The sequence below is a fragment of the Vanessa tameamea genome, chromosome 13 (genome assembly GCF_037043105.1).
Source record: "Vanessa tameamea isolate UH-Manoa-2023 chromosome 13, ilVanTame1 primary haplotype, whole genome shotgun sequence".
NCBI classification, from domain to species: Eukaryota; Metazoa; Arthropoda; class Insecta; order Lepidoptera; family Nymphalidae; genus Vanessa; species Vanessa tameamea.
The window spans coordinates 3,183,282-3,208,244 of NC_087321.1; the positions used below are offsets into that span (position 1 = coordinate 3,183,282).

General features: G+C 32.9%; 1 protein-coding gene across 2 annotated transcripts in view; it reads right to left on the bottom strand.

Annotated features, from left to right (window-relative positions):
- Positions 1 to 3,829: 3,829 nt before the first annotated feature.
- Positions 3,830 to 24,963, bottom strand: part of LOC113397965 (fibroblast growth factor receptor 3-like) — a 144,725-nt gene continuing 123,591 nt past the window's right edge. For both annotated transcript variants that reach the window (XM_064216616.1, XM_026636505.2), the window contains exons 9-14: positions 17,562 to 17,628; positions 12,526 to 12,679; positions 8,235 to 8,495; positions 7,431 to 7,635; positions 4,332 to 4,543; positions 3,830 to 4,198 (exon numbers count right to left, since the gene is read on the bottom strand). In XM_064216616.1, the coding sequence (XP_064072686.1) occupies positions 3,906 to 4,198; positions 4,332 to 4,543; positions 7,431 to 7,635; positions 8,235 to 8,495; positions 12,526 to 12,679; positions 17,562 to 17,628 (1,192 nt within the window). In that variant the 3' untranslated portion in view covers positions 3,830 to 3,905. The remainder of the gene's footprint in view (positions 4,199 to 4,331; positions 4,544 to 7,430; positions 7,636 to 8,234; positions 8,496 to 12,525; positions 12,680 to 17,561; positions 17,629 to 24,963) is intronic.

Sequence of the window (24,963 nt, forward strand, 5' to 3'; positions counted from 1 at the left end):
AGCAACCAAAGTATGATAGTTTGCTCTGCATAATTACGGTTCTCAATTTGGTTGCGAAAACTCCTTTCTATCTGGCGAGCTTTAGAAATTGGCAACATTCTACGTTATTTGTGCAATTTTATTTTAATATTTGTTGTCTAAATTTTATATTTTACTTGAAATTGACTTGCCAATGGATTTGCGTAAAAATAATAATTTCAATTCAATAATAGTAAAAGGAATTGAAAAGTTAAAACAAAAAAATAAATGTAGTTCCTTATTAATAAGTTTTATATGTACCGTGCAAATAACAAACCTTGTAAGAGCGCCTAATACTTTTTTGTTCGTCCAAGTGACTGTTTTTGTCTCATGAGTTTTATAAAGGCGCTTACGTATAACACGATCAGGTAATTTTAAAAAATATAAATAAAACACTATTTGAAGATATTATTAGTATAAAATGCTTATTTATTTGAGCTGAGATGGCCCAGTGGTTAGAACGCGTGCATCTTAACCGATGATTTCGGGTTCAAACCCAGGCAGGCACCACTGAATTTTCATGTGCTTAATTTGTGTTTATAATTCATCTCATGCTCGGCGGTGAAGGAAAACATCGTGAGGAAACCTGCATGTGTCTAATTTCAACGAAATTCTGGCACATGTATATATTCCACCAACCTGCATTGGAGCAGCGTGGTGGAATATGCTTCAAACCTTCTCCTCAAAGGGAGAGGAGGCCTTAACCCAGCAGTGGGAAATTTACAGGCTGCTAATGTATGTATGTAATGTATTTATTTTAAAACGATCAGAAATCGATATAAAATAAGTTCCAGCTAAAAAGAAAATATATATTTATTTATTATTCATGTTATCGTGACTGTCTGTCACTGGTTTGCCTCGTTTTGGGCCTCGTTTCGTTGTAGTTGTCGGAGTCGTAGTTGTCGGTGTCGTAGTTGTTGTAATGGTGGTTGTTGTAGGGGTTGTTGTTGTCGTCGTCGTCGTCGGGGTCGTTGTTGTCGTTGGTGTCGTAGTCGAAGCTTCAGTAATAGTTTTTGGCGGTGTCGTTGTTGTTACAGTAGGTGTCATTTCTGTCTCTAGAGGCACCGCTGGTGGTGGTGGTGGCGGAGTTGTCTTTGTTGTTGTAGTACTTGTTGTAGGATTAGTCGTTGAAGGAACCTCATCTGTTGTTATAACTGTCGTCATTGGCGTGGATGTTGTTTCTGTTGTTGTTGGCGTCGTTGTGGTTGGTGCTTCTGTTGTCATCATTCTTGCTGTAGTTTTTAATGATACTGCTTCAATATAGGCTAATTTTTTTATACCATTTTCAGTGGATCCTTGTAACATAATTTTTACTATGCTCAATGGTATCCAGTGACCTGGCATGTCGGCTTCGACGGGATTGGCGATGAATACCAATGTGTCATTTTCGGGATTTGGCCATTTTGCATCCAATATTCCAAAATTGAATATTAGAACGATTTCCAAACATACCTTATACATGTCTGTAATTTTACACATAAAAAGTAAATAAAAGAGTGCTAGAGTTTACTTACACTGATTATTACTTTTGCTATGTTGCTTTGAGAGGTAGAATATTGGTTAGAATAAACAATCATCTATACACATATATATGATGTTAACTAATTTAAAAATTTGATTAACATGTGACACACCGTAAAAGTACGTGACGTAGGTAAAAGTGAAGGATTACTATACTATACGGACTATATGGTCGACTAACAACGCTCTATTGGGACGCTTTTGCGGTAGGGTTGGTTACCTACCATAAAGAGAATGCTAGCAAATCTCGTGTTCTTTAGACGGTTACATTTACTGGTCAAAGCCTTAACACTATTTATTAGAGTTATAGGGGCAGAAAAAGAGTGTACAGATTACAGTAGAGTTAAAAAAATTAACGTTTTTTTCCATCCGCTGTTTGTAATATATAATGCACAAGGTAATTTTGAAACTATTCTAGTAATACATAAAAAAAAGTACACATGACATATATTCTAATGCTTACTTTATAAGGTTAAGAGATCCCGAGGTCCTGTACTCAAGTTCTGGGTCGGATCAGTAAAAGGTTATTGCGAATTTTCATCAAGATTTTTAGTAAAACACTGATGTCTGCAAATAGCAGTCATTATATTTTCGTGTCTAGCAAATCATGGGAACCGTTGACCTTGCGCGTGGACATTTTCCGGTCGTGATTGATTTCCCGTTCTTTCAGATTATGCGAGTAAGGGATTAGGGTTTACAGTTGTGTTTGCTGTCACAATGGTGTACTATAATGTGCAAAACTCGCACAGTCGCATTGTCATTCTTGGGCTTCTTGGGCCATTGTGGCTTAAACCCGTCAAGGAGCCGTCGTCATCAAGTTCGATATGTAATTCGAGATTTATTACAATCAGCAGCGATGTGCTGTTTATTAGAAAAAGGGGAAAAAACTTACTTTTTAATTTTTAGACTCGAAATCTTCAATTTATTTATATTGGACATTGTTAGTCCGATAAAGTGATGCAACAAAAAACATTTCAATCATGACTGTAAAACTGTAAAACATGTAATTCAGAATACATTTATTTTGAAATTGAGTATTACTTTAACTGTCGATCAAGAGCCATAAAAATACAAAATAAATTGTTCATGTATTATTGTATATTTTTTTGTATATCAATATAATTTCAATAAAACTTTTCAGTATTTCATTAGTTGCCCTAATTAGGCAACGATGTTCAATGTATTGTTAATTACTATTTTATTTATTCCGTCAGTTAGTTTAGTAATTAGTACATTACTTGTGTGATCTTAGAATTTCCTGAGGAGCACGTTACGCGCTTGCACGTTAAGTTTTAATATATAAAACTGTGAAACGCTGTGACGTCTTTCGTTTAGTGTCTTAACTTAGTTTAAAATCTTAACTAGCTCATATAAAGTAAATGGTTTTTCTGTCACGTTGTTCTCAAGTAGATCGGAATCAGGAAGCTCAGCATTAAGCGCATTAAGTTCTCCTGCGCTAGTTTTTGAATTTAGCCGACGTGACCAAAAATCGTTCTTGTGTTGATGATATTGTTTAACTTTAGGCAAGTAAGTGAGCAATGGCTAGAAAAGTCAGAGAGGATTTGTTATTATTTACTTGTAGTTTGTGAGTTTTATGACATTTTTTTTTTATAAACAAAACAATTAAATGTGAAAATGTTATTTAATATTTTAGATGTACTTATTAGACGATGACGATTTTTTTTTCAATTGTGTCTGTGCTTTGTCATCACAGATATTTTAGTGGGTAAAGAAAAAGTGGGATCGAGATCCTATCCCCTATGAAGTATGATCAGGAACACTCCCGTATATTGGTATCTTCCCTCGCCTGGGTGCGAAGATACCCGATGATCAAGATTGACACCAGGAAAGATACAGCTGATTTTTTCGAAATGAACCAGTAGTAGTAGTAGTAGTTTCCACTCAGTCCAGTTCTTATAATGATCAATGATAAAATTCAGAAGTACTTGTAAAAGAATATTTCATAAAAATATCTTGAGCCAAGTGAATTTAAATGATGCCGATCCGTGACTAAGGTGGCAATCCAAAGGTCTTAGTGGGTAATAATCTCACATACTTTGCTGAACAATTCCCATGCACGAAAAAAAACATTAATATTCATTGTATTAGATATGAATATTACATAAAAAAAGAAGATATTAAGCATAAAATTAATATTTTTAAAGTTTTTTATTCTTGGATATAAACTTCATAAATTAGTATATGTAAATACATATTATAATTCACATAGTATACATTGTATACAGTCGTGAAAGGACTACAACAATATGTTTTTGAAACAAAAACAATATTAGAGCTTACGTACATTTAATATGTAAAACAATGGAAATAATAACAACAATAATATTATTCAGTCTTTAAGTAGGTCACCGATCGACATGTAAGTCGTTCTGTATTGTGAAATCGTAATCGCTAAGGGTGGTGAAGTTGTCCTTTATTGGAGGGAATACGCAGTCGAGATCAACATACAATTGTTGTTGGACCGTCAGTTTTTCGACGATTTCGGAAAATGTTGGTCTGTCTTGGGCGTTTTCGGACCAACATTCTGTCATGAGTTGATAAAGACGGGGCGAAGCTCGCGCCGGCTTTGGAAGTCGCCCTCCTTCTGTCAAGAATTGAGGAACTTCTCGGTTGCTCAATTCAGCATAGGGGAAGCCACCTAGAAAAATAGAGAACGCTTTATAAATAATTTGTTGACTGTATTTCCTAAACTAAACGTATTTAAAGAAGGAATAAATTTTATTGTGTCCGAGATTTGAACAACGTGATCAATTAGCTTTAAGTCAAAATACCTAGAGTAGCAATCTCCCATAGCAGAACAGCGAAAGCCCAAACATCGCTTGCACTCCAATATTTTGAGTTATATATCGCCTCTGGAGCAAGCCACCTTAAAGGTACAGGACGGGATCGGGTGTGCACGTACACTCCTGAACGGGATAAGCCGAAGTCCGCAACCTTCAGAACTCCAGCACCGTCGACTAGAATATTCCGAGCAGCAAGATCCCTGAAATGTAGAACAAAGTAAAACAAAGTATAATTAGGGCGAACAGACGTATCATATTAATTGGGCTTAGAATGTAATATTTGGATAATTATATTTCTTTGCAATAAATTAATTTTACTACATAATTTGAAAGATTATTATATTAATGATGACGATGTCCTTCTGACCGATTGATCAATCGTTATGATCGCGCTCATTATGGAGACAAGTTAAGCACAGCACATATTACATTGCACAAATGTGCCCTATTTCTTAGTAAATATTTAGTAACTTTTATTGATCCGGGAAGCTATACATTAGATTAACGGCCACGCCGGAAAGAGTTCGAGTCGTCAACATGTGGCAAGGGCTTAAAGAGGTATACGAGTGAAAAAATAATATTGGGTATGGTGTGAAAAAATAATAATGGTAAGGACTCCAATTGATAGTCTTACAAGTATGTCTCTAGATAAGGATATAAAGAAACACGATTGTACCAGGAGGCTATAGCTATGACGACAATATGGTAGAGAACAAAGAGACCAAAAAAAGTGACATTCTGTCTGTTAAGCCGGAGCTGCCTAAATATTTTATAGGCAAGACAATAGTTATTAGTATATGTTTGTTAGTAGGATATATTTGTATCTTAACAAATCCATTGATCAATATAATACGTAGTACTTTTAATATATTAAAAATATGATAGTTAATGTTCCTACTTACAGAATAAACCGTTATGTCCGCAAAATTTTGGCATTCAATTATTTTAACAAGACACATACGATTTAAAGTCTTAGTTTAAGGATGTGAGAGTATTTTTTTCCTCAAACGCTCAAAGATCTCTGTAGGTTTGTGGATTTCTGCTCTGAATTCGATAACCCAGCAACCGTTGCTTAGCGACGTTTAACAAGCTAAATAGGTCTAAAGATTTTTAGACGAGTGTTTTACTTTTTACGAGCTTCCGAGTTCCGACCTTTTTTATTCGAAACTAGTTCGTGCAGAGCATTCGATACAATGTGCTTTTATTTTATTTCTTCGAAATATCAAAAAGATTCGCGTGCCAAGTACTAAGCCAGAATCTGTCAACCCTGCTCAAAATGTCAAAGCAATCGAATGAAAGATGCTGGAATGTATTAACCCATAACTGATCCTGTGGTTATTTTGGCCACACCGAAACTAAAACACTTTCACGACTAAAGCCTACACGAAGAAATGACTATTACGGCCGTAGGTTTTGTAAATAGAAAAAAAGGTAAAAATACTGATTTTTATCTTTTTTTCTATGGCAGTGATTAATGGCACTGGCCATTAAAAGATTTCGCGACTTAGGTAAATACGTAAAAGATAAGTAAATATTTAATGAAATATAATGTTATATGAATTCAAATATATATATATACTTATTTAATCTATTATAATTTCAAATTAAATTCAAATTGACTTTCTCCATATAGAAAATGTTACACATATATTGATAGTCAAAGTAAACACTATCACCACTACAGAAAAGATAATATTAACTTGTGAAAAAAGTAAAATAAATTCATAAACCAATTCGAAATTGTTTACATTTATTTTAAGAACCATTCTATGATGTTAAAAAAATGATATATTTTTTAAATATACAAACCGATACCAGCTGGTGTTGAGTGGATAGCACCCATATGCACAACGATATTAACTTAGATTGTTTTTTGTTGTGGCATTGGTAGGCGGACTGGCAATTAGGCCACTTGATGGTGAGTGGTCATAATTAGCATTGGGGCCGTTTGAAATTTTACCACCACCAATCTTCGGATATGAGATGTTATGTCCCTTAATACACACTGTTTCGCGTTAGATAAACGATGACCCATTCAGGTGGAACTTCAAAAAAAAAAACAGTATTGTCGTATTTATAAAGTAAGCTTTTTATAAGCCACGTCAAGATTACGGAACATTTTCCTTTTGTTAGCGTAACATGATTGTGCTTAACGGTAAATCAAATATTTACTTCGGGAAAGCCGGGAACATGAACCCACGGCTTTCTGAGAAAATATTGTCAAATTCTCGGGCTTTCGCCCCTAAGGCAGAGAGAGTCGAGTTATTCTTTTTTTTAAATATCAGACAGTTCACAAAGACGATTGATTTGAAATTTTTCATTTCTTAAAGTTCTTATTACGAACTTGAAATAAACTTTCAGTTATCAATAAAATAGAAATACTTTGATATAGTAAAATTGTCTTTAAACATATTTAAAAATATCTTATTGACAAAAAACAAATATTAATAATTTTAATACCCAAAGATATTTTTATACAAGAATCATCCACGAGAAAATTTATTTTATTAATTCAAATATAAAGAAAATTCAATGTATTCGTTAATTAGTTATTTATTATAACGAAGATAATTAATGTAATATCCCGAAATCTTTGGTTGAATATAATATTATGTTAATAATATCAAAGAGAAAAAATACTAATATGTTATTACATAGTACATGTAATCAGAATAATTTGAATTTATTTTGATCTAAACATATAAAACAAGTTAATTGTGAATAAGATCTCTTTTTATCCAGGTAAGCTATCTTACATAGCATTAACATCTGGCCTCTACCACTGCTGGCCTAAGGCCTCCTCTTCCTTTGAGGAGAAGGTATGGAGCATATTCCACCACGCTGCACCAATGCGGGTTGGTTATCTATCTTATACTTGACAAAAACCACTTGACAAAAAATATAATGTTTCTTGAGAAAACCTGCATGATCCTATGTATGATGATTCTGCTGATATATCAATTATTTACTAATCAGCGTCGTGGTTTTCGCTTCAAACATTGTATTTAAAAAGAAGGAAAGGAAAGATTTGCTTAGGTGTGGGATGTTAACGAGTGTAAACCTGATGAAATATAAGGAGGACCTTACCTGTGCGTAATACCCCGTTCCTCTAAATGTTGCATGCCTAGTGCTACTTGTAAGGCGTATTCGCGCATCGTTGCGCTATCCAGCTGTAACGCTGGTTCAGCCACGTAGTGATCGTTGCTTTTTGGCTGATTAGCATCAATATACAGTTTGTCTTCCGAATTACCGCAAATAGGAGGATCGGAATCGCTCAGGTTGGTATACTCCGCTGAGAAAAAAATAGCAATATCATTGAAATGAGGTTGTAGCATTAAATTTTACGTTAATAATATTTATTTACAGTATAAAAATCAAGTTAATTTATTTACATTTTAAAGATCATCTACAGTTTCACAAGATCTGTTATTATATTAAATAGGTGATATTTTTGTTTAGCAATGATCTTATTATTTAACTTAAGAGTCAATTGTAATAGTATAATTAATAAAGTTTTTTAGACTTTTTCTGTTAAGCGCCTACTAAAATATATTAGCACATTATTATTGAAAGTTATTGTAGCACAAAAATTATCAGGGATTTGAAAAATAAATATTAAGATTTTTTTATTATTAGGAATATCAGGGCTAACTTTTAATCAGCTTCTTATAGTTTTTGTTTAATTATTATATTTTATTAATGAAACATAAACGCAACTACAGTTAAAACTGGAACAGCTAATAGTTTTAATTTTTACTGAAGAACAAATAAATCTATAGATGCCATGTATTTCATCTTGTCGGTTTAACCAATTCCTCTAAAACCGTCATTATTTATATAAAAAATCGTTAAACTGTCAATCGCACCTTAGAATAAAAAGTAAATACATACTGTCAGCTTCAGACGGTCGACCGTTGGCACCACCGTCAGAAATTGATTCACTAGTCTTTTGTTCGTCAATGTGCCGTCTTCCTCTCGCCGCTCGAAGGAGAGTGAGTAAGTCCCCTCTTGGAGCATGTTCTAATAGAGCTATTAGTGGAGACCGCCGCGTGCAGCACGCTATTAGTCTGATGACATGTTGGTGTGAACCAACATGTTTCAACATGGCTATTTCTCGAAGGAAGTCTTGCATCTCCTCCTCCGTAGCATTATCTGAAATAGTTTTGTTTATAATGAATAGGCGAACCAGCGAATACTTTTCTTGATGGTTAGTGGTCACCAATGCCCAAAGAATTGGCACCAATGTGCCATCAACTTTGCGAATTAAAAAGTCATGTCTACTGTGACAGTAACAACACGAGTTCACTAACGTTTTAGTCGGAACATAACGATACTAAATTTAAGTACTTTATTGGTTAAATTATAAGGACATAAATTAATACTTATAATAAAACAAATAAATTGCAAATCCTTCATTCCAATTTGTCTCAAACAGTTGAAATTTTTGGAGTGTACAATTTTTCAGAAACTCACCAATAATTTTATGATAGTTATGGGATAAGGGCAGGAGGATGTTGTCAATTTATGATGATGTTATTTTAGTGGCAAATTTTTCTTTTGTAAGATATGAAGGGCGAACTTTAATATTTTAATTGGTAGTTAAATTACACTCATTATAATGTAATTTAACTACCAATTAAAATATTAAAGTTCGCTCTTTACGTACACTCTGAAATATTTGTAACAATTTTTTTAAATTCAAAATGTTATGATAATAAATAATTATCTTTCATTAATTTAACGAAAAGTAAGCCTCTTGGAGAAGTTTTAATTAACGGACAAGACTAACTCGTGTAAATAGTTCCTTTACTTTATAATTAAAATGAAACAAATTTCGTAACAATAAAAATGTTTTATGATACTAATACTGTCTTGTACAGACTAATTACAAGATGTTAATGAAATAATGTACATAGGTACTTATTATCTTCAACGAAAAAGTTTAATGTACAATAGCATTTTTTATAGATAAGTAATTCACATTTTAGGTTTAAAAAAGGGACAGTTTGTGTGTCTCAAGTCTCGTACAGTATTAAGGTAATCTAAATACGAGCCTAGATGGTCCATTGGTCGCCCAAATACCCGAATCTAAATCTTAAATTCGCTTAAGATTTGCTTTGAGATCCAGGCCAGCACCACTAACATAACATAACATAACATTGTTATGTTAGTGGTGTTCCACATGTCCTTAATTTTTGACAATAATAAATCTCAACCTCGTTGAAGTAAAACTTCGGGAGAAAACTTTTCATGTCTCGGATAAAAAAATACCACATGTGTATGTATCAACATGCATCAAATAAAAAAAAGCAAATAATCACAAAACCTTCTCATCAAGAAGGGAGAGGAGGCATTAGTCCAGTAGAGGTACGTTTACTCGTAGTCACGTCATTTTTGTATTTTACTGTATAAATATAATATGTAGAACTCAAAGATATCGATATAGCCTTTTTCCGATTCGAATTGCGAATTGCTATTTAATTTACAGACTACTTTGCAAAAATAAAGAAACGATTGTTCAGATGAAGAATGTTATGAAGACACGTATTAATAATATTCAGCTGTTATATAACCATATAGAATGGAATTATAATTGAAATAAAAATAAACGTCAAAAGCGGAACAAGGCAATTAAACCGGTCCAACGTGACTCCCGGGATAGTCACACTTTCATTTCCTAGACATCCTTATGTAATCTTAATTCTAACAAGCGAAATTCATTAAGCGTGTGTACTAAGCTGACGTTAAATGTTTTGTTGCTTTATATTAATTTAAGCTTGAGGATAATTATTAATTTTAAACTTACAAGGCAATGGTTCTGAACGTTTTTGAATATGGACACTATCCTTCTAAAATTTGTTAAAGGAATTCAATGATGCTATGAGAAGAATTAAATCAACCAGTCTTCCAGAAGACTAGATTAGACCATGGAGCCATCACATTTTTACCCGTGAGTGTCGTAAGATAAGGGATTTTTTGTTAAGGGAGTTAAGCAAGTAAACCTCAACCGCCCATATGATGTTGGAAATTCAACCAACAAAAGCATTCGCAGGGTTGTATTTTTTCATGTAGAACTCATTCTACGGGGCAACCACCCATGCTTGGAAGTGCAACTTTTATTAAAGACTAGTAAACGCTAAGTTTAAAACAGACTTTAACTGTAATTAACTTCGTTCAAAACTTGTAATACTTCACTGTGTACCTGTGTTCCACGAACCAAGAATTGATTATCGTTCGCTTAAAGTAAATATTTAATTACGCTCTGTAAAGTATTAATTAAATATTTTCATTGTTGAAATTAAATATAGAGGTACTTTACTTTTCAAATTCAGTTCAATATAATTTTATTGTATTACTAGCGGCACTATGCCAAAGAAACAATTCAATCAGATAAAATATGTTAACTCTTAATAATAGGTAAGTTTATTAAAATAGGAGCCAAATTTTATTGTGCGTATTTATTCATGTGTCTTACTTGGGCTTTCATCTTTAAAGTGCCGAAAAACTATGCTCTGAATTATATGGAGTAAATTTTATTCTATCAATTGTTAAATTGAAAGTCTGAACCGTCTGAACATCTAACATCTGAACTGTTTAATCTTGGCACATTTTTTTATGTAATCTTTTGGTGAACGAGCAAATGGGCCAAATGATGGTAGCTGGTCATCAATGACATTGACGCGGTAAAATATATTAACCATTCCTTACATCGCCAATGTGCTACCAACATTGGTAACTAAGATATTATGTCCATTGTGCCTGAAGTTACGCTGGCTCACTCACCTTTCAAAGCCAGAGCAAACAACTCACATTATCGTATTTTGTTGGAATGTAAACAAAAACTTTAAAAGAATTGCGTCATGAATTCTTCACTAATCTTCATCTTAGTTATTAATGTTGCAAATTTTTTTATTAAGCATTTAGAACATGTTCATTCAAATTCGGTTTAAATTTTTGTTGAGCAACATGTTGCTAAAATCGGACCGTGTGAACCCGTTGTTATTATAAGAACTTTTATCGACATTGCTCACATGATATTTATCATGAACTAAGACGCAACCATTATTTACATTTCAGTGAGATAGAATCGATTAATTTTTAGCGTAAAAAAATTTAAATACGATTATAGATTTTTGCTAATATTATGCCTGAAGTTGCACAAATTCAAAAAACGAATATCAACTAGAAATACAAACCAAAACAATTTAACTGTAAATCTTGATATGATGATGTAGAATAGTTTAATATTCTACATAATCTTGATATGATGATGTAGAATAGAATAATTTTAGTATTGTTGTGTCCAGGTTGAAATTTTTTTTTATGGCATAAATTGGCGGACGAGCATATGGGCCACCAGATGGTAAGTAGTTACCACCACCCATAGACAATGGCGCAGTAAGAAATATCAACCATTCCTTACATACATCGCCAATGGGCCACCTACCTTTGGAACTAAAATGTTATGTCCCTTGTGCCTGTAGTTACACTGGATCACTCACCCTTCAAACCGGAACACAACAATACTGTTTATTACTGTTGCTTGGCTGAAGAATATCTGATGAGTGGGTGGTACCTATCCAGACGGGCTTGCACAAAGCTCTACCACCAAGTAATGAATGTACAACTAACTAATCCTAACAATTTAGTTCCCAAATTAGTGGTGCATTGGTTATATGCTGAGGAACGATTAATATTTTATAGTGCCAATTTATATGGGCAGTGGTGACCACTTTTCATCAGGTGGCTTATTTGCCAGTGGGCCTACTTGGCACATACAATGACATAAAGAAAAACGTTTGCGGTTTTGTATGTTCGTGATATTCCATTAGAAGGTCCATGTCAGTTTCTGAAGCATTGAGCAAAGCCAGGTGCGAGGGGGGGGATTAGCTAGACCAAGACAAAAATGGAAATTATTTCAAAGTTAGCTTTCATATAAATTATTTAATTCAATACGTCAATCGTTGATCACGTGATTATTAGATTAAGATAGATTTCAATAACCTCTATTTTGGCCTTTTCTAGAAACAAAATCAGCAATTGCTTGCTTGCGGATTTGATAAACGCAAAAATTGCACTATTAGATGACGAATAGAAGTCAATTTAATAAATATGATTGGACAGTGTTTCAGAAGCTGGAGGTTAGTAGAATACAAATGAAAACAAATGATAAATAATATACCGGATAACATTTTGGCAGCCACTGTAATAGTTTCTCCGCCCGCCATGTCTAGTTGAGCAGCGTGTACGCGTCCAAACGCACCGCTGCCTATCAGTGCGCCAAGGTGAACACGAGACCGACTGACTTCAAAGTGATCAATGCCACTGTCTTCTGTCTGGAACAAATGTAATTCATTTGACTTAAATGAATTTATTGAAGCGTTTCAACGATAAATCAAGAAGAATGTAAAAACGAAAATATGAGTAAAGAAGAATATATAAGAAAGTAAAGAGTAATATCAAATGCTCTAGATGTTTTGAAAAATGTTCTCCAGTACTTGCTAGTAAGGCTCTGTGAAATCCTTTCTGAATAGTTACCACCCCCTTATCAGATATTCTATCGTCAAACATCAATTGAAACCGAATAGTTATAATCTCTTACAGCTCCTATGTCTTTTTTGTATTGTAAGATAAAAAAAATAATTTACTTTATATTTAATCTGAAATCGGTCAAATTCCTATTCAATCTGTTATTCGATACTCGCTCACAACAAATCTTCTTTTCTTTTCATTTTTAAATACATTTCAGCGTATTCAGGATTTATTTTGAATAGCATCGAGGGATCTTTTTATTGGAACTTTAAAGGTTTATTTTTTAATGAAGAGTTGATCTATAGAGCAATATCATACGGGGCTGCAAAAACTCTACCTTCAGATGTAATCAATACACACTACACACGAACACAAAATATTATAGAAAATAAAACACATTCATACACATTCATACAAGTGCCGAGATGGCTCAGTGGTTAGAAAACGTGCATCTTAACCGATGATTTCGGGTTCAAACCCAGGCAAGCACAGCGTGTCTAATTTCAACGAAATTCTGCCACATGTGTATTCCACCCCGCATTGGAGCAGCGTGGTGGAATATTCTCCATACCTTCTCCTCGAAGGGAGAGGAGGCCTTAGCCCAGCAGTGGGAAATTTACAGGCTGTTAATGTAATATACAACTACTTTCAAAATGACATAAGTACAGGACCCCTAGAAGTATTTCTCATTTGGACCAAAAATTTTATCTTTTCATCCTTATTATAAGTTACGACTTCTTGGGTCGTAACGTGATTTCAGTCGTTAACCGTTCTCAATACATCGGCTATCCTAAGGCAATAAAAATCCAAAACTTTGCAAACTCTGTAATGAGTTCTTTTCATACAAACACTTCAGATTTACGTTATAGCATAAATTAGATTTAAAAAAAAAATAACAGCCTATAATGGTTGCCTGCTGCTTAATGACCTTCTTTTCTCGTCATTATTTGAATGCATCTATATATATATATATATTACGTTAACGTCTGTTTGTAAACTTTATTTTAGGAAAAATCATTGTCGTGATTATAATTTGAATTTGAAGATTATTGACGACTATATATGTTTTAATTGGACTCTAAAACAAAATAACTTTTTCATCGATCGCGAGTATTGCGCTCAGCTGTATTCTTTCTGTTTCCCTTCATGTTAGTTCGTCTGTTCCTTGTAATAGAAAATAATACTTAATTTTATCCTCGTAGGTGTTTCTATAGAAGTCGCGTTTCAGTAGCTAAATTAATCTCCGCCGTAGTAAAATAAGTGAATGTTTTAAATTATAACCTTTATTAAATATTATACGAAAATAATTTATTTATAATGCCTCTTGATATTAATTTAAAAGTGAAAGTACTTACTAACCGTGGAGTGTTTAATTTCAATTAAGTTTATATTCCATATTTAATAAAGAACCGTTGTAAATTATATCAGTTTGAGAAATTTGTATTAAAAAATAAGTTTCGATAGACATACACGAGGTTCTCTATTTGCTTCAATTTCGCAACCTATGACAAAATGGAAACGAAGCCCTATAAATACCATAGTTTATAAGTAAGATACGTCTGTCAACTCTTGGATTTGATGGAGATTTGGCTTATTCCCTAGAGCTCTGTATTGCGTCTTGGTTATATGAAAGGATTCCTCACGATATTTTCCTTAATTATCAGGAATTAAATTCATTTTTAGTGAAAATAAATAATAAATAAATATTGGACAACATCACATACATTACTCTGATCCCAAAGTAAGTAGCTTAAGCACTTGTGTTATGGAAAATCAGACGTAACGACGGTACCACAAACACCCAAACCCAAGACAACATATAAAACTAATGAACTTTTTCCACATTGACTCGGCCGGGAATCGAACCCGAGACCTTGGAGTGGCGTATCCATGTAGACCGGTGTACACACTACTCGACCACGGAGGTCGCCAAAAAATAGATTCAGTGAAATTTAATTTATAATAATATCTCAGGCCCAGACAGCGTGAATACTCGCGAGTAATGAGACCCGTAACGTAAGGATGGCAAAAGTGGTTTGAATTTTAAGATACAAGACCTGAGTTAGGTTAGGTTACTTAAATAACCCAAAGCACTGCTTAAAAACTATCAGGATAACTCAGGACACTACAAAAACCAGGTCAACTCTCCTGGGAAAACAGGACAGTTGGCGACTCTACATATGTAAATGAGGATATGTTTTATTGGAATGCTTAAAAGAAAAAAGGAAAAGGTTTTTTCTTGTAATGTCTACCTGAAAAGAACTACTAATAAATACAAAACTTAACCAGACGATACAGTGCGTTTCGGAGAAGGCTTTAGTATATCAAAACATTGTTATATAAAAAGTTACGCTGCGCAGTTTCACACGCTTTAAATTCAAATATATTAACGTGATATAATATACAATATTTTAACAGTAATTTCGACTGTTTTCCCATCTATAGTTTCCTATATACACTAAATTGAAAGAAAACTTATCCAATATAATAAAAATGATAATGAGATATCTGAAAATAGCTCAGTTATGACTTTCTTTATAAGGACATTGAACATTCCTTTTTGTAATTTCCTGTCGATTCACGAACATTTCAGAGGATAAAAATATATATATACGGTATATTTTTGTTCACCCCAAAAGGAAATAAATACAAAAGCAATTTGCTACTACATTAATGAATACTATGAAACCTCAAATGAAGAAATGTAAATTCAAAGTTGAAAATTCGTCTAGCTTACACTTGTGTAAGAACAAGGCGGTGAGCCCTTTTAAGTTTTAGAATATTACTTACTATAGTATGTATATGGTTATTTGACTGCCTCGTTTTTCTAATAAGGCCACATATCCCAAGGTTCTGGGTTCAAAACCCATATCGGGCCGATAAAAATGATTATTATTGTGGCATTTAGAAATGTGTTCCCTCCGTGCCTGGGAAAGCACGTGAAGCTGTTTTTCCTGCGCTCGAACTTTTTCCGGTAGTGTTGGATATGTTCCATCGAATTATGTCTCTATTCCGTGGAGAGTGCACCTGTATTTGGCTGGTCTCCCAGGAGATTGGCCACCGATACGGAAATCGGTCAGGACGACATCATAATCATATAATTAATATATACATCCCCTCTTCTCTTCTACTCACTTCCACTTACAAAATAAGTAATTCCTAACGCAGTTTGTTTTAAATTATCGATTTACGAACTGAAGTAGGGTTAAAAAATGTTTGAATTGTTTACCAAATTTTTCAATTATTTTTTAATACCTTACTCAGTGAAGGGTTTTTCGGATCATTGGCGTCCTGATTACGAAGACTCCGCTATGTAGTTGATTGGGAAATATATTAGAATATAATAGAAAATGTATTATAGATGTACAAAAGAGTAAAGGGAACATACAATATAAAACACAAAAGGGCCGTGGGACACCCGATTAGAACGAAGATGGTTTCCCTGTACATTAATTAAACGTATTAAATAACAGAGACAATTAAATAAATAACCAGCTATTGACCTTTTTTTTAAACTAAAATAATTAAAATAATATCATAAAATAAATTCAAATAATATTATATAAAACCGTACACAATAGAAAGAGAGAGAGATAAAAAGAAAGAGAGGAAATGGTCGCTGGTGATTGGAGGGGGCGTAACGCATTTTCCTTCCGTGACGATTTCAGCCTGTTGACTCTACTGTAAGCAACGTAAGAGAACTTCGTTCCAAAAATAGCGGCTAGTTGAAAAGGCGGTTTTATCGCTAACAGAGCGATCTCTACTAGATAATCTTTGGACACGATATATACATATACTTAGATATGCATGTATATAAATACAGATTTAATATAATATAAAAGTTAATAAAAACCACACGCCACAGCCGCTCATAATGCGCCTTGAATTTGTTTTTAAATGTATCGATTGATAATTTATTGTAAAAGGAAGCACATTGTTAGGCACTCTATACACTGCGGCGTTCCGTATTCAGTCCCATCAATATGAATACAGATGACTAAAAAATACATCGTTCAAATTAAACAATATGATTGAAGCTCTCTTCAATCATATTGTTATGATATAAAGAGAAATATATTAACGAATATATTTAACCACAGTTTATGCGGTAATACTTAACGTGTCGTTTTTTTATACAGAATATATGTTTATATTGTTATATTTATAATATAAAATTTGTACTAACACCGAACCGCCGGAATAGTTTTTTTCAGGCCGGCGAAAGTTGATCGTTTTCTTATGATCTGTCAGAAGCTATAACCGTACTTTTCGATATAATAAGGATGATCTAATTATTAAATTATTTATGTATATAGTTTTGTATTTTATTTCTAAATAGAAAGTCCATTTAGAAACAGTTTAATTCACAATAGTGCTAACAAATTTTCAGTTTTTTAATAAATTTATACATATAAATAAATCTATATAACACCAATTTAACATGTATAAACCTAGAATAGTATTTTCTTTTATTAAGCTATTAGAGCGTAAAATTCAATAATGCTTAATGCTGTAAGCCTTAAATTAGCTAGCTTTATAGACTTATTAATGTGTATAATAAAGGGATTCGAAATATATATTTGATATAAATATATAAGAATATTTTATTTAATCAAAAGAAGAAATAATATAAAAGATGAAATAATAATGACAAAGAATATATATTATATAATATATAAAAGTTACCTCAAATTCTTTGTGTACGTAGAGCGGACTTTCCTCCATTTGACCTCGACATGGTATTTCGCTGTTTCTGTCGATAAAAGATACTTTTGTTATAAAAATATTTATTTTTATATTTAATTAATTAAGATAACATTCGATAGAGTTCTCGATGAAGTTTTAAGAGTCTTTTTGTACTTAGTTTCTTATTGTTACTAATAATACTTTTGAGAATATAATGGAACAGAAATAAATTAAGAAAATAAATCTTTCATTTTATCTTAACTTCTGTTTCATTTAGTTCAACACAATAAAATGAGACTTAGCATATAATTTGCGAACTTAATTCAGTAATACATATTTAATTAAAAAATAATATATTTAACGTTGCAGAATACCTAATGAGAACTCAATTAAGATAAAATAAATAAAATAAAATCTAAACATAGCATATGTATAATAATTCTAGTATAAATTACAAGTGGTAGTTTATTACTTAATGTAAAAAAAATTATAGCGCGAAGGGATTAGAATAGTTGCTACATTGAGGGCATCCCGTCACTAGCCAGTATCACACGCAACTGCTGGTTTAGAGATGTGAAGGCGTCGTGTCGATAAAATAATATCGAAAATATTTGGTGGCTCTTGGTTAAAACATACCGTCGATAATATCGGCAATGAAAGGGTAAACTAGTTACGCCAACACTCTCACATACAACAGCGTAGGGCGATAATTGTACATAAATTAGTTTAAAATATTACTAAAATGTATTTATCAAAATGATTTAGTAAGTTCGTTATATTACTGTTACTTCAACGGGCATTTCATACAATTCTAATAACTTCAACAATTTTAAAGTATAGGCTATAATTTAAAATTGTTGAAGTTCTATTCCAATGGAAATAGGAAAAAACATAAACAAACCTTAGATTCACGTTTCATTCAATTTACTAATAACTCACTGTGCACTACTAGGAATTAATGATTCATATATATTTATTTATAATACAACACTATTACACTTAACTATTTATTTCCACTTTAATTTTACTTCCAAAATTCAGATAACAGTTTCGTCGACGTTCAAGACCTAATTTTTTCGCAAATTTCATAGCGAATATCATTCGCAAATTGCATAGTGAATATCATAGATTAGCTTTCGACCAATAACATCGCGTCGAATTGCTGGCTTTTCTCCTCTTAAGGTTGGAATAGAGTATAGGTACCTTAATTAACGAATTCCTTCAAGCTACTATAACAAGTTAAAATATATTATCTCAATATCAAAGGTGAAGTAATTAAAGTGATCGCTTTAGTTAAAGTAATTTAATAGTTTTCGATATTAGTTATTCTATATTGTTGTTCGTCCCATCCCTATACACATGTCATAGGTCATCTTGCGCGGCCTATGTGACGTAACTTTTACGTAATAATTTACCCACCGTCCGTTCACACGCATAAACCAATCACAGCTGACGTTATTATAATCTCCAAACAATTTTAAGCCTTGTTACATTTATATATGGTTTAAATTAATTCGCAAAACGTAAATCATCTTGTTTCAGAGAACTTGGTTTTGCAATTGATGAGCAATTTGCTGAGTGATTTTAGACTTTACTGTATGAAGATTTAGAGTCTATTTGGATTTTCGGAGGGTATATTTAAGTTATGATTTCTAAAGTCGACGTTAACATAAGCATGAGATATCCAATCCTTCCTGAATCTGACTTATTGCATTAGACAGGTACTTTTCCTTGTAATTTAACCTCAGAAGCTATTAGACTTCAACATAATAATTTCTTTATAGCACTGAAAGTTACGATCCGTACCATAATATATTGCTAATCATTTATCAACAAACGAATTGTCTGATTCAATTTTCAAATGTAAATGGGTGGAACAAAGTAATTATAGAATGTCTTGTTCGTTCTTTCTTTGAATCAACAATTAAAATGTTCTTTTATGAATGAGCACATTTGAACATTTTTTTTTATTTCATTAGTAAGGAGATGATCCAAGGGAAAGACGTGGTCGTTTTAACTTACAAGCTTATTCAATATCATCACATGTTTTAAAATAACGATTTAAATTTAGATGTTAGAATTAGAACTGCGTTGTGTTGTACATTGGTAATATAAGTTTACCAATGAAACTAGTGAATAGGAGATATAATTAGTTATTATTACATGGTCTTAAAGTTGCTGTTACTCATTGGGATATGTTGTTCGTAAGACTTACTGTCGATGTCTTCAGAAGTATTTTAGACTTCCTAATTTTAAACTTTGATAATTCTATTTGTTTTCACTAAGATTTATTTTCTATTATCAACAGTTCCACATGAGTTTCATATAAATTATTCGAGCAAATATATTTAAAATAGTTCCTTAAATAAATTAAAAGTTTAGTCTGTAAAACACTGGGATTGTAAAGGTTGTGAAAAAAGTAGCAATCTATTTAGTAAAGTAAAGTGCACGTTGCTAGATTCATTTATTGTATTAAAGTAAATATTATTTAAAATATAACGTACACTATAAGTTACAGTATTGTGTATTTACGTGTATGTTATTTAATTTGTGTGTGCATAACACTTACAGAAATCTAAATAGGGAGAAGCAGGGTCGGATCTACCATATGGCTTTATGGGCTTCAGCCCAGGGTCCCGTGGATCAAGGGGCCCCGTGGATCTAGGGCCCAGCTTTAAGAATTACCTAATTTTATTAAATTAAACAGATCGTATGGTTTGCAGACCTGATAATCTTGCAATTATTCGATCTCATTAAATTCATTTAATTCAAGTCTACTTTCAGGTGTGTATATAGGTGTACATCTAGGTGGGCCCCTAAGTAGTAATTAGGCCAGGGCCCCCTAAACTCACGGTCCGGCCCTGGAAAAAAGAGATCTAACTGTTATGATTTATAATAATCTTGTTACTGTGTAATTTCGTAAATTCTATTATTTTTACATTCTGCCAACATTTTAACAAAATAATATAGTCGAACTTTATCTGGGTTTACTTTAACTGATATAAAAACATCACCGATGGTTATGTAAGATGTCGAACGAATTCTGGAATATTCTGTATATGGGAACTGAGATGGCCTAGTGGATAAGCAGGTAAAACAAAGATAGCGCGTAAAGTCGGGCGTGCGTTACTGAGTTTTCGCGAGCTTATTTTGTGATTATTTTCAGCGGTATATTTTTTTATATAAGGCCGTCGTATAAACGTCAAAATCATTTTGTTGGCACTTAATTATTCATATACGAGTATTTTTGTCGATGCAGTGAGTTCTCTTCTATTAATCCCTACCTTTAATTATTCGTTCAGTTGCTGCTTTCTGACGTATATATTTACTAAGAAGATTAAATCCAATCTATTTTATTTTCTTATTTATTTATTTTATATTTTAAAAAGTTAGGCTGGAGAATCCGTCACCTGATAGACAGTGATCACACCGCCCATAGGAATTGTCACATTAAGAAACATGTCAATTCCTTACAGTCAAATACTCTTCAAACTTTGGGCTATAAGTTGCCACGATCCTTGTACCAGTAGTCTCTCTTACTTATCCTCCAAATCAAAACACATTAATCCTAAGTATTTCTGTTTGGCGGTTGAATATGTAATGAGTAAAAAAACATGACAGAGCCGAGATGGTTCAGAGGTTAGAACGAGTACAATTTAACCGATGATTGCGGATTCAAACCCAGGCAATCCTTGCTGAATTTTTAAGAGCTTAATTTGTGTTTATAATTCATCTCGTGCTTTACGGCGAAGGAAATCATTGTGAGGAAGCCTGCATGTCTCTAATTTCAACGAAATATTCTGCTACATTTGTATCTACCTATCCGCATTGATACAACGTGCTGCTACTCCAGCACTCAACAGTCTCCTCAAAAGCCAGAAGAGGTCTCAGCCCAGCACTGAGACAATTACAGGCTGTTAATTCTACCCACATATATAACTAAAATAATCATTGTGATACATTATATATAATATAACATTCATCACTACACATTCAAGTCCACACCATAATGGAACATTTCCTTTCAGGTTTTCCTGCTTACAGAATTCACTCACGGACTCATTTCGTATTTAATCATTCACTCCGTACTCGCGTGAGATGATTAGATTATAATTCCTACACCAATACAAATTACCTAAACGCGTAACCTACTTTCGTAAGGTAATGATGAGTCAGATCGCAGTGAGCAGTGATATTGTTGCCGCCTGTTTTGCCGACTGAATACGCGAAATTACCAAATGGGATATATCTAGATCTGTCCCATTCACTTGCCCTTTGACTTTACTCTGTACAATTCGTTTAGACGAATTCAAGTTAGAAGATTTTAGATGTATCGATATTTAAAAAAAACCTACGCGATCTTTCTCTGCATAGTATAAAACAAAGTTTTAATGTGGTTTATATCAATAAATGAAGTGATACGTGAGGTTTATATGTGTAATACCTGCATATTATACCAGAGAAAAGCCGATAATTTCCACTTTCCAAGTAGGAAAAAAAATTACTTTTCTTTTTATGTTTTAGTCTGCAGTCTAAAAGTTGTATGTATTGTATCCACGTGAAGCTGGGACGAGTAGCTAGTATTATATATAACGTAGATTCAATGCCAATAAAAACGCCAATAAACATGTAGTATTTTTTTGTATTTGTAAATAATTGTTGTCTGACACAACCAAACTATCATATTACGTCTACACACACAAATATAAAATATTCGACGTATCTGAATATTTTTTGTAAATGCGTATCAATTATAAATAGTGTGGTTCATATTATGCCCAGAGGATCGGAATTGCAATTGAGGGGGAAAATGCAGCTAGCATTCTAGTTATCATTCCAAGCGATCATGATTTGTACAGTGACCATTTATAATCCAATTACATTTAATTAAGTTTTAATGTAAATAATATTTATTTGATGTTTATTTAAAAAAATCCAGTGTCCGCTCCGTGGTTGAAATTCGAACATATTGATCGTCGAAAATTTTACGAAAACAGAGATGAATTTGTTTTGATTATTTTTTTCACTCTTGTTCTTATTTTTAACACTATGGCTCGTCAATGCTATCAAAAAAGGGAATAGAAAATCGATTTACAAACAAAGGAGGAAAAATCGCTCAACTGATTTATATATAAATTCGCGAAGACATAACATTTTTGCTAATTTATGTACAAAGGCCGGAAAAGGGAACTCTTAAAGTATAGCTACTTACTTAAAAAAAACGCTCATATTTTAGTCGACTATATAAGAGTAGAGTATACCTGAACCTGCACGTGTTTCGAGTCCATTTCAATTTTAAACAAGATTATTTATTTATTATTCCTGGTTTATTTTTTTAGTAATCATCTTATATTTTGTACCACAAGCGACAGTGCAACCTATCGCACTGGCATTCTCGGACACGGTGCGTCTGCGCAGCACTTGGCACGTATCTTGCGATCTGACCTCGATCCCACACTAAAGGGCTCATAGATGGCGTTACTGTTTCGTAATGATTTGCTAAATATTGTTTAAAGAGCACATAAATCGTTTTTAATGTAAAATGTCTAAGAGTAGACGAAGCTAAGTATTCCAGTTTGAGTTTACATTAGTTGTGTACACATTTATAGCGAATATGTATAAGAAAAAAGTTATAAGTACCCCTTGCGAAGGACCTTCTATTCTTAAGGCAGTTGAAAGAAACAGTACCATTTATTTTATTTTTATGTATTACATACATGAAGGCGGAAGGGTAAATGGGCTACCTGATGGTAAGTGGTCACCACCGCCCATAGACATGGACACTATAAGAGAAATAATAACTGTTCCTTAGATTATACCAATGTGCCACCAACACTGGGAATTGAGATATTCCCTTGGGCCTTCCCTTGGGCCATTGGCGTCCTCACTATTCAATCCAGAACACAAAAAAAAGAAGTATTGCTGTTTGGCCGTGATGAGTGGGTGATACTTACTCAGATGGTATTGCACAAAGCCCTATCATCAAGTAAATGATGGAAGTACAAAATATATAAAGATATATATGTAGGTACTATCAGGATAATATGATTGTATTAATATTTTATATTGCTGATTATTAATCAACGTTTTTCTTATCCAAATTCATATTCAGTCTTTTTGATACATACCTTTGGGTTTAAGTTATTTTCAAATTTGTGTTTCTATAAAACTCAACGAAATATAATAATTTCGATTATATTGAAACAATGTTAACAATGTTATATCCTAAGACAAAAAAAAATGTGCTATAAAATAGTAGATATTATCTGTAATCTATTCCGACCAATAAACAACATTTGACATCAAATTGACGTGATATCATTGGTCGAGAGGTTAATCTATGATATTCATAATGGATTTGCATAAAAAATGTCGACGACGGCTGTTATCGGAACTTTGGAAGTAAAATTAAAGTGGACATAAGTCGTTAAGGGGAATATTGTTGTATTATAAATAAAGATATATTAATCAAGAACTGTTCGTTATATATATAAAGGAAAATCTCCATCTCTATTAGGATAAGCCATTATGTTTATTCTTTTCTTAAGAAATTACAATAAAACAATATAAAAATTATGAGGAACAAAGGTGATTCGTCGCAGACGTGGTAGCGCTTGCAATGGACTACTCCACAATAATGGCGGCGTTCAACATTCCCGCCAACCATCGAAACGACGCTTCAGCAGACCGAATAGCTGTGAAATTTTGTTTCCTCGTAATTTAAAAGATGGCGCTAGCAATTCGCCGCCATATATAATATCTAATACAATAGCAACGATCGTAACGTAAGTTTAAAGTTTGTTTATCTTTATTCCTTCTACGACTAGAATAGGTTATAAAGACTTTTAGTCCCTACCATTTCTTCTGGTTGCTTTTTTTTCGCTCATGTGTATTCTCATACAGATGTAATTATCAAATGTAATTATCATTTTTACATGCTACATGACATTAAAACAAAATTTATTTTGCGTTTTTATTGACGGCCGCAAAACCAGCGCAGCGGGGTAACATTAAGTGAACGTAATATTTAATGGTTTTGTTATATAATGAAGATTTTAATACAAAAGTTGCGTTAATTAATAATTATATTATTCATTAAGGAAACGTGGATTTATGTAACTTTTGTTAGAGGAGGAAATTGTAAGTTATTAACCTGATTGTGATTCTTAAATTGAGTTGATGAATCTCGATGTTTTTAAACACCGATACAAAAAGAGGTGTTATAGGTTTAACGTGTGTATTTGTGTGTCTGTTTGTAGCATCGTAGTTCCGAAACGGATGAGCCGATATTTTTAATTTTTTTATTTGATTTGTGACTTGATTGAGAGTGATCATTAGCTCTAGTTAAAAGGATGCAAGCAACTCTTACTGGTTTTCAAAATTGACTATCATATCTTCGATG